This window comes from Triticum aestivum, chromosome 1B (assembly GCF_018294505.1).
Source record: "Triticum aestivum cultivar Chinese Spring chromosome 1B, IWGSC CS RefSeq v2.1, whole genome shotgun sequence".
NCBI lineage: Eukaryota > Viridiplantae > Streptophyta > Magnoliopsida > Poales > Poaceae > Triticum > Triticum aestivum.
The window spans coordinates 448934632-448945205 of NC_057795.1; the positions used below are offsets into that span (position 1 = coordinate 448934632).

General features: G+C 49.7%; 1 protein-coding gene and 1 pseudogene across 1 annotated transcript in view; both read left to right on the top strand.

The window, feature by feature from the left end:
• Positions 1 to 3420, top strand: part of LOC123092474 (cation/H(+) antiporter 20-like) — a 6587-nt gene extending 3167 nt beyond the window's left edge. The window contains exons 2-3 of the mRNA XM_044514258.1: positions 1861 to 2883; positions 2974 to 3420. Of these exons, the coding sequence (XP_044370193.1) occupies positions 1861 to 2883; positions 2974 to 3135 (1185 nt within the window). The 3' untranslated portion in view covers positions 3136 to 3420. The remainder of the gene's footprint in view (positions 1 to 1860; positions 2884 to 2973) is intronic.
• A 2728-nt stretch (positions 3421 to 6148) lies between these two features.
• Positions 6149 to 8344, top strand: LOC123078869 (cation/H(+) antiporter 20-like; annotated as a pseudogene).
• The last annotated feature ends 2230 nt before the right edge of the window (positions 8345 to 10574 follow it).

The window sequence follows — 10574 nt, forward strand, 5'->3', positions numbered from 1 at the left end:
CCCTCCATGGCCGGAGAAGGAGGCCGGGGAGGAGGAGCAGTTGGCTCCCGCGCAAGCGAGGAGCGAGCGAGCGAGTGCGGGTTGGGGGGGGGGGCGATTTTCCTCTCAACCCCTACTTCTACGGATTGCAAACTGGTTTGAGGGTTGGACCTCTAAATTTTTTTACGGGTTTGAGGGTTTAGAGGTTCTAGTCTACGGCGTTTTTTCCGCGAAAATTGTAAAAAAGCAGTTATTTTTAGAGGTTTGAAGGTTTGAGGGTTCTACTAGTAATGCTCTAAGAATGCTTGATTGGACCAAGCGCTAACTCATACATTTTTATACGTGTATATAAAAAAAAATACTAGCTGCCATATAGACGTGACGACATCCACGAGTAGAAGATTCGCCAACATGCGGCGTGGCGAGCAATCTCCAAATCATTTCAGAGGAGAAGATGTTGGCGATCAATTCAGACCATCATCTGAAAATGACAGGCAAAAAAATGACCGCCCGGTAATGCTGCACAATTGGTGCATATACTGTTGCATGTTGGCTGACACATCAAGAATTGTCGACTCCCGCGACGTGACGTTCTCAACCCGTTCTGCTGCCCTGCTTGACATGCGTTTGACATCACACGATCCTGTGCACGTAAAGAGAACTACGAGGAATTTACTAGACGCTTTTCCTAGACCTAGAATAGGCGCGAGCCATATATCGTGGAAGGATCCTAGACTACAGACTCAACTTTTTCTTTCCAGGCAAAAAAGAAAACACTCGACCTTTTCTGGTAGCTTTGCAATGCTGAGTGTTGGAGTATAATGTTCGGCACTCTTCCATAATTTAAGCTTTGAATGAATTGATTGGTGTGTGCAGTTCTACACTGAGGTCAGCTCGAATTAGAATTCAAACAGTAATTGTTGGCTCCCAACCTCTATGTAGGTTTTTATTTTGATTTTTTTGAATACATTGACCAGTTTTGAAGAAATTAAAAAACATCTTATACGCTGATGTGTGAATACAATATGTATGAGCAAAAGAGTAAAAAAACAGGTTTATTTGCGTGCTGCACAGAGATAAACAAAATGTGATGAATATAAATTGTTAATGGTACTACTACCCGGCCGTTGGTTATTTTAGATCCTTTTTTTTTTGCGAGTGAGTTATTTTTTATGAACACAACTAATTTTAGGAATATTTGTACTTATATACAGGCTACATTCAAAAGTATTTTTCTAATCCATCGTCATTATAGTGCATTCCCACCCAACATGCAAAGGCGTGTGGCTGGGCCAAGCAGCCCAGGCCATGGCAGCCCAGCCTGTATTTTAGAGGGTACTAACACATTTGGCACATAATTTAGAGGGTATCACATGGTATTAACGAGTAGTTTTTTTTTCTTTAGCTAGAGGTTAATTTATTTATTTTGCGAAAAAGCTACTCCCTCCGTTCCTAAATACTTGTCTTTCTAGAGATTTCAACAAGTGACTACATACGGCGAAAAATGAGTGAATCTACACTTTAAAATATGTCTACATACATCCGTATGTTGAGTCCATTTAAAATGCCTAGAAAGACAAGTATTTGGGAACGGAGGGAGTAGAAGTTAATTCGGTGGTTGTACATTTTTGAAATTATCCGCAACTTTAGGATTAAGGGTTAGAGATATGCATTTTCCAAGTGCACATTTCTAGACCCAAAGTTGCACAAAATTTGTGCTTCTCGGCTAGGCTTGATGCTCGGTAGAAGTAACAAATACTGATAATAATACTCCTAGATGCTTAGAAGTTCGACCAAAAAATGTATAAGCTTTTTTTAGATCGCTTGTAAATGTTTTTTAAAGAATTGCTTGTAAATGCTTAGCATGTCTTATTTGCGCAGGGCGGCATCTTGCTCGGACCTTCGGCCCTGGGCCGGTTGGGCCCCTTTCGCCGCACGATCTTCCCGGAGTGGAGCACCCCCGCGCTAGACACTGTGTCGGGCCTCGGCCTGCTCCTCTTCCTCTTCCTGGTCGGCCTCGAGCTCGACTTCCGCGCCGTTCGTCGCGTGGGACCCCGCAGCGTGGCCATCGCAGCCGCCGGCATCGTACCTCCGCTGCTCGCCGCCGCCGGCATCGTGCCGCTCCTCGACCTCGCCATCCCGGCGCCCCGCCAAGCCTCATACCTCTCGCTGTGCGTGTTCCTCGGCGCGGCGCTCTCGGTGACCGCTCTCCCCGTGCTCGCCTGCATCCTCAAGGAGCTCGGCCTCCTCGGAGTGCCCTTCGGCGAGACCGCCATGGCCGCCGCCGCGGTGAACGACGTCTTCGCGTGGACGCTCCTTGCTCTCGCTCTCGCCGTGTCCGGCGGTGGCCGCGAGCCGAAGGGACCCCCTCTCGCGCCGGTCTACATCCTCTCGTCGGGCGCCGTCTTCATGGCGTTCACGTTCTTCGCGCTCCGCCCTCTCATGGCGCGGCTGGCGCGCCGCACAGGCCCCTGCAGCTCGGACAGCAACCTGACCTGCTCATGCGCCGTCGCGTGCGCGCTCCTAGCGGGCGCCGTGACCGACGCCATCGGCGTGCACCCCGTCTTCGGCGCGTTCGTGTTCGGGCTGGCCATGCCCCGTGAGGAGGGCTTCGCGGAGCGCATCGGCGAGAAGGTGGCGCCGCTGGTGTCCGGGCTGATGCTGCCGCTCTACTTCGCCACGAGCGGACTGCATACGAATGTGGACAACGTCCAGGGCGTGGCCGCGTGGGGGATGGTGGCGCTCGTGGTGGCCGTGGCCGTGGTGGGGAAGTTCGCCGGGACGTTCGCGGTGGCGGTCGCCGGGACAGGCATGGCCAGGCGCGAGGCGGCCGCCCTCGGCGTGGCCATGAGCGCCAAGGGGCTAGTGGAGCTCATCGTGCTCAACATCGGCAAGGAGAAGAAGGTGAGTACTACTACTTTGTATACACACGGACGTTGTAAATGTAATTATCAGTTGTTACGTACGGGGACTCACGGGCTCATGTGCGTGCAGGTGCTGGACGACACGACGTTCGCCATCTTCGTGATCATGGCACTGACAACCACGGTGATCGCGACGCCGCTCATGACGGCGCTCTACCGGCATCAGTCGACGGCCACCACGCCGGAGGTCGACGGGATGGAGCTCAAAGGAGGCGACGCTTGCCCGGCATAAACTCAGGGATTATCGATCGGTTATACTCCATACTTTGGCAGTGATACTCGCTGCGAAATATGCGCCTATGTGAATCGTCTGGTTTGTGTGTTCAACTGTTCATGCATGTACTGAAGTAGGAGAGCTACGAGGTCATGCAGGCAGGTGCTGCTCTGTTTTCTTCTTCCTGTTGTGGCTATCAGATATCCCTGAGCGATAGCCATGTGCCCTAGCACTACCAAGCTTCGCAATATCATTTTGGGTTTACCCACGTAATGTTATTAATTAACTCTGAATGTTATCACCCTTCGGTCTTGTTCCAATACCAGAAGGCTAGGACAGTGGCAAGTTGTGACATCTAAAGAACAAATGAATGACATAAGATTCAGGTAACATCATCACCCAAAAAAAAAACTGATTAGAGTGCATTTTCACCCGGAAGAGCTTTTCATCAGAGTGTTGATCAGGACATGTTTCTGCAACTATAAATTCATTTTACTCCCTCCGTCTCAGTTTACAAGTCCTACGTGTATACCTAGGTTGTCAATTTTATCATCCTAATATAAACTATATAACACAAAATTTATGTCTTTTGAAAATAGAACATCTGAAATTTATATTGATATATTTTTTGTAATATATGACTTGTATTAGATTGGTCAAATTGACGACCTAGGGGTACGCGCACGCCCTGTAAACTGAGAGAGAGGGAGTACTGTTCAAGAAAAACAAGTCCTTTTACTACAGAGGAAATAAAAAATGTGATCAATTTCATGCCCAATGAGAAAACTCATGGGCCTCGTCGGTTTAATACTGAGTCTACCAAGGCATGGTCGAGCATAATTGGGGCTGATGGTATTCAGCTGCTTCAGTTCAGGACTTCTTTGGAGGAAAGCTGGCGGTTCAATGAATTAATTCTTCCAGTTAGAGTTGTGACCGAGTGCGGTATTGTAGCGGTGTCATGGGGATGAGCGCCTATAGTCAAGCCTCGGGGATGTAGCCATATTGATGAACCTCGTTAACAAATCTCAATGTCGTGCTCGTGTGATTGCTTGGTCCTCGGATGATCGACTATGCGCCTCGGATTTATTCTAACACTTCCTTCATCACTCTGATTCCCAAAGTGGCCGCTCCTCTTTCTCCGAATGATTTCCGTTCCATCTCTTTGCTCAGTAGCACTCTCAGAATCATTACCAACTCTTGGCTAACAGGCTTTAAGAGATGATTCTCAACTTAGTGATGCAACTGAATCAATATGGTTTCCTTAAGGAGATGTCCATTCCCGAAAAAAGGCTTTCGCCCCACTTTATATATAAAGCAAACCGCCCGAGCCAAGCATCTAAAAAAGGTTCACACCACACACACACACGAAGTGTCAACACAAACAAAGAGTACTGAAAGGGGTTAATGCTGAGGGCACAGCTCAACAAGCCCTGAAAACAGGAAAAAAAAACACAAGGCACAACAAGCAAGAACCCAAGGGGCGGGTCAAGGATCCAGCTCCTCAGGAAGGCCACAGGCCTAGTCGGGCTCCAGGGGTGGGGGCGGCAGAGGAGGCACCACACGGAAGGCCATCAAAGGTCGGCGAGGAGGGTGTCGATGGCGTCCCGATCCTGGGGGCGGCTAAGCGACCGCCAAAGCTGCAAGTAACCTCACAATTTGAAGATCGCGTCAGTCGCACGTCGAAGAGGCGTTCTTTGTATGACACACTTATTGCGGATGGTTCAAAGCGCCCAGGCAAGAACCCTAATGCACAACCACCTAATGTGGCGGTGGCGGGGGGCGGAGGCGTGGATTTCCGCCAGCAAGTCCGGGAAGTTGGTATTAGACCAACAACGGCTGACCGTATCGCGGAAGCAGGTCCACAGGAATTGGGTCGTAACGCAGGAGAAGAAGATGTGGTTGGCGTACTTCGTCGTGCCACAAAGGGGGCACATCCCATCTCCCGGGCCATTGCGCTTGAGGACCTCAACCCCAGAAGGGAGGCAGCCACGGATCCACTTCCACATAAAGATCCGGATCTTCAGCGATAGGCGGATGTCCCAAATCAGGCTAAACGGCTCAAGAGCCGAGGAGGGGGCAATGGCCGGATATAAGGACTTCGTGGAGAAACGTCCAGAGGGATCCAAACGCCATGACACGGAGTCGGGCACGCCATCCATGTCTAACGGTTGTAGAGCGATGAACTGGAGGAGGGTACGGTATCCCAAGCGTCCACCTCGAGAGGGCCGAAGGGGCGACGGAAAACGAGCCGCCCTAAGTCAATAAAGGCCATCTCAATGGAGACCCGAGGGTCAACCGCGATGGAGAATAATTCTGGGAAACGAGTGGCAAGGGGGGAGTCCCCCAACCAACGGTCGAACCAGAACAACATCGCGGATCCGAAGCCCACCAAGATGGAGGTACCAATTCGTAGGATAGGTAGGAGCTGAATCACTGCCTGCCAAAACGGGGTTCCGCCGATGCGCTGGCAGAAGGCGAGGGGTTGACCACGGAGGTATTTATTTTAAATGATGGTTAACCAAAGTCCCTCCTCCCCATTAGCGACCCTCCAGAGCCTGCGTGTCAGGAGAGCGATGTTCATGCACCTAGAGGACAGGATCCCAAGGTCACCCTGGTCTTTGGGTTTGCAGATGTCAGGCCAACTCACCATTTGGTATTTTTGTTTCTCCCCCTTGCCAGCCTAGAAGAACGGGGACTAGTATTTGGCGATCTCCCGATGAAGGGTCTCATGTAAGCTATAGAAGCTCATGAGGAACCATAGGAGGCTGGATAGCGAGGAGTTAAGAGCATCTCCAATAGTCGCGCTATATAAGCGTCGTGCTGGAAATTTTGTGTTTTTTGCGCGTGCAGCATCTCTGGGCGCTCCAGCGAAGGCGCAAAAACGCGCGTCCGGCATAAGTAGTTTAGCGCGTGGGTCAAAACGGCATCGCGCGCTGCTTATTTCGTGCGTCCGCTTCCGCGCACCGCACACTCAAGCGCCCGCGCCGCACCCTCTTCGCCACGCCCGCGCCGGCAGCGGCGAATTCGCCCGATGGACGGACGCGCCGACATACCCCTCACCCCTTCCTACACCCACGACCCCTCCTCCTCTGCCGCCGCAAACCCTAGCGCGGGGAGCTTTGGCTTCGCCTCTGCCGGTGCTCCTCCAAGCACCGGTATCACGCGCGGCCTTTTCATGACGCCACAGACGACCTCGGCGGCGGGTGGTGTCACGCCGGCACCCGCCGTGAAGCCATGTGCCCCCCTCTCGAAGCTCCCAAATGCGGCACAGACGAAGGCGGGCAAGGTGTCCGGGAAGAAGAACATGGCGGCCGACGGCTCCTCTAGGCGGCCGAAGAAGAAGCTTGCAGGTCGTGTGACGGATGCCCGGCGACCGAAGCGCCGACGAGCTCACTTGTTGCGCCGGCGGCCAATGCACACAAGGTGTTTGATGAAATGCCCACAAGGTAAAATTTCGTCCACTTTTTGTAGTTGTTGTTTTTTGAATGCACACATAATTTAGAGGGTATTACATGGTATTAACGAGTAGTTTTTTTTTCTTTAGCTAGAGGTTAATTTATTTATTTTGCGAAAAAGCTAGAGGTTAATTCGGTGGTTGTACATTTTTGAAATTATCCGCAACTTTAGGATTAAGGGTTAGAGATATGCATTTTCCAAGTGCACATTTCTAGACCCAAAATTGCACAAAATTTGTGCTTCTCGGCTAGGCTTGATACTAGCTAGAAGTAACAAATACTGGTAACACTCCTAGATGCTTAGAAGTTCGACCAAAAAATATATAAGCTTTTTTTAGATCGCTTGTAAATGTTTTTTTATAATTGCTTTTTTAAGATCATTTTTGAGCAGTTTTTCTAAAACTCATCTAGATGAAATATAATTTGGTCTCACTTTTTACATGGTACTCCCTTTTTTGAGAATTGCTTGTAAATGCTTTGCATGTCTAATTTGCGCAGGGCGGCATCTTGCTCGGACCTTCGGCCCTGGGCCGGTGGGGCGCCTTCCGCCGCACGATGTTCCCCGCGCTAGACACCGTGTCGGGCCTCGGCCTGCTCCTCTTCCTCTTCCTGGTCGGCCTCGAGCTCGACTTCCGCGCCGTTCGCCGCGTGGGGTCCCGCAGCGTGGCCATCGCAGCGGCCGGCATTGTGCCTCCGCTGCTCGCCGCCGCCGGCATCGTGCCGCTCCTCGACCTCGCCATCCCGGCGCCCCGCCAAGCCTCATACCTCTCGCTGTGCGTGTTCCTCGGCGCCGCGCTCTCGGTGACCGCTCTCCCCGTGCTCGCCTGCATCCTCAAGGAGCTCGGCCTACTCGGAGTGCCCTTCGGCGAGACCGCCATGGCTGCCGCCGCCGTGAACGACGTCTTCGCGTGGACGCTCCTCGCCCTCGCTCTCGCCGTGTCCGGCGGTGGCCGCGAGCCGAAGGGCTCCCCTCTCGCGCCGGTCTACATCCTCTCGTCGGGCGCCGTCTTCGTGGCGTTCACGTTCTTCGCGCTCCGCCCTCTCATGGCGCGCCTGGCGCGCCGCGCAGGCCCCTGCAGCTCGGACGGCAACCTGGCCTGCTCATGCGCCGTCGCGTGCGCGCTCCTAGCGGGCGCCGTGACCGACGCCATCGGCGTGCACCCCGTGTTCGGCGCGTTCGTGTTCGGGCTGGCCATGCCCCGGGTGGACGGCGTCGCGGAGCGCGTCGGCGAGAAGGTGACGCCGCTGGTATCCGGTATCCGGGTTGATGCTGCCGCTCTACTTCGCCACGAGCGGACTGCACACGAATGTGGACAACGTCCAGGGCGTGGCCGCGTGGGGGATGGTGGTGCTCGTGGTGGCCGTGGCCGTGGTGGGGAAGTTCACCGGGACGTTCGCGGTGGCGGTTGCCGGGACCGGCATGGCCAGGCGCGAGGCTGCCGCCCTCGGCGTGGCCATGAGCGCCAAGGGGCTCGTGGAGCTCATCGTGCTCAACATCGGCAAGGAGAAGAAGGTCAGTAGTACATGTATATATGCACACGGACGTTGTACATGTAATTATCAGTTGCTAGCACTCACGTACAGGGACTCACGGGCTCATGTGCGTGCAGGTGCTGGACGACACGACGTTCGCCATCTTCGTGATCATGGCGCTGACGACCACGGTGATCGCGACGGCGCTCATGACGGCGCTCTACCGGCATCAGTCGACGGCCACCATGCCGGATATCGATGGGATGGAGCTCAAAGGAGGCGACGCTTGCCCGGCATAAACTCAGGGATTATCGATCGGTCATACACTCATACTCCAGGAATTCCCATACTCCATACTTTGGCAGTGATACTCGCCGCGAAATATGCACCTATGTGAATCGTTTGGTTTGTGTGTTCAACTGTTCGTGCATGTACTGAAGTAGGAGAGCTACGAGGTCATGCAGGCGGGTGTTGCTCTGTTTTCTTCTTCTTCTTCTTGTGGCTATATATCAGCTATCGCTGAACGATAGCCACGTGCCGTAGCACTACCAAGCTTCGAAATGTATCATTTTGGGTTTGCCGATGTAATGTTATTAATTACTTCCTCCGTTCGGAATTATTTATCTCGGAAATGGATGTATCTAGAACTAAAATACATCTAGATACATCCATTTCTACGACAAGTAATACGAACGGAGGGAATAATTCTGAATGATATCACCCTTTGGTCTTGTTCCAATAACATAAGGCTAGGACAGTGGCAAGTTGTGACATCCAAAGAACAAACGAATGACATAAGATTCAGCTAACGTCATCACAAAGAAAAGACAGATTATAATCCATTTTAACCCAACGCGGAAGAGACGGCCGACTCCTTTTTGTTCAATCCTGTGCGTCGAGAGGACTTGAACTCGGGTGGGCTGGCAGCAACCTTAGCTGCCCAACCAACGGGTCGACGCCCCATCCTTAATTATAATAATTATAAGTACTATGCAACTACACAAGGTAAGGTCTAATTTCACAAATCATGAATCGCACTCCCATGTGTTTGGAAAGAAGGCGTATAAATTTCGTCAGAAGCCAAACAAATGCAAAGTTTGACCTAGTTTATAAAAAACCTATTGATAATTATGACAAAACACAATAAATACATTTTCATATTATTTAGCAATCTCTTCGTTCATAAATATAAGATGTACTAAGTTTTTCTAAACCAGATGTTTTAATCTTTCACATTATGAATCAGTTTGTTCACTCATTAGTCTGTATGTACTACTCTCTCCGTTCCTAAATATTTGTCTTTCTAGACATTTCAAATGACTACTACATACGGATGTATGTAGACATATTTTAGAGTGTAGATTCACTCACTTTGCTCCGTATGTAGTCAATTGTTGAAATGCCTAGAAAGACAAGTATTTAGGAACGGAGGGAGTAGTTCAGAGTGAAAAATTCAAAACGTCCTATTCTTGTGAACAGAGGGAGTATTGTAGTCGTTGAGGATTAGATCAGCTCAATTACCTAAACACGCAAGTTCTGTTTTCTTTAAACGCTCAATTACCCAAACCTGAGTCCTAGCCTGCATCTCTTCACTCGGGAGAGCTCGGACAGGCTCGCTACCCTGCGTTTTTTTAGCAACACCCGTTACCCGACACCTCCTATTGGGACTTCGCACAGGGAAGTCGCCCGACTGGGCCGGCCCATGCAAGTTGCCAGAGGTGTAAAAAATCAGCAGGCTGCTAGCATGTAAAAAAACAGAGAAAAACAAGTGTCATCTAGGATTCAAGGTCGCCACCGCGCTCTGGTAGGTACACGTAGCTAGCCACTGCGACTGATTCGTGTTCATGGTGAAATGACAATGCCAATACTTTAGAACTAGCAACATCGGCAGATCGAATTATTTTTTTCCTTTTTTTAATCATTTCTTGCAAATTGTGAATATATTTTAAAAAAAATTCCAAACGTTTTTGACAAAACACACACGAGTTTTTTTAGAGCATCAGGGAGCCAAAAGGCATCCCCGGTTCCATTGCGAGCATGAAACCAGAACGGTCACAAAAGTGTTCAGGAAAACACACACGAGTTTTCAGAAAATGTGAACAACTTTTCTAATGGTAACCAAATTTTAAAATAGGAAAACAAAAATAAGTTGTGGACAAATTTCGAAAAACAGGGAAAAAGTTCTGACCAATTTTGATAAACATGAACAATTCTTAATATGTTAAGAAAATTTAAAATCAAGAACATTTTTATGAATTCACGAACAAATCTTCAGAAATGGAAACATTTTTAAAATTCCAAACAATTTTTGACAATCATGAACAAGTTTTGGCAAAATGTGAACACTTTTAGAATTTGTGAACAAATTTTCAAAAAAGGAATATTTTATAATTTTTGAACAAATTTTGAAAATGGGAATATTTTTAAAATTTCGAATATTTTTTTGAGAATCACGAATTTGAATGCTTTTCTAAAAACATAAACAATTTTTAAGAAAATTAAAAAATAATTAGAAATCCGAACAAAATT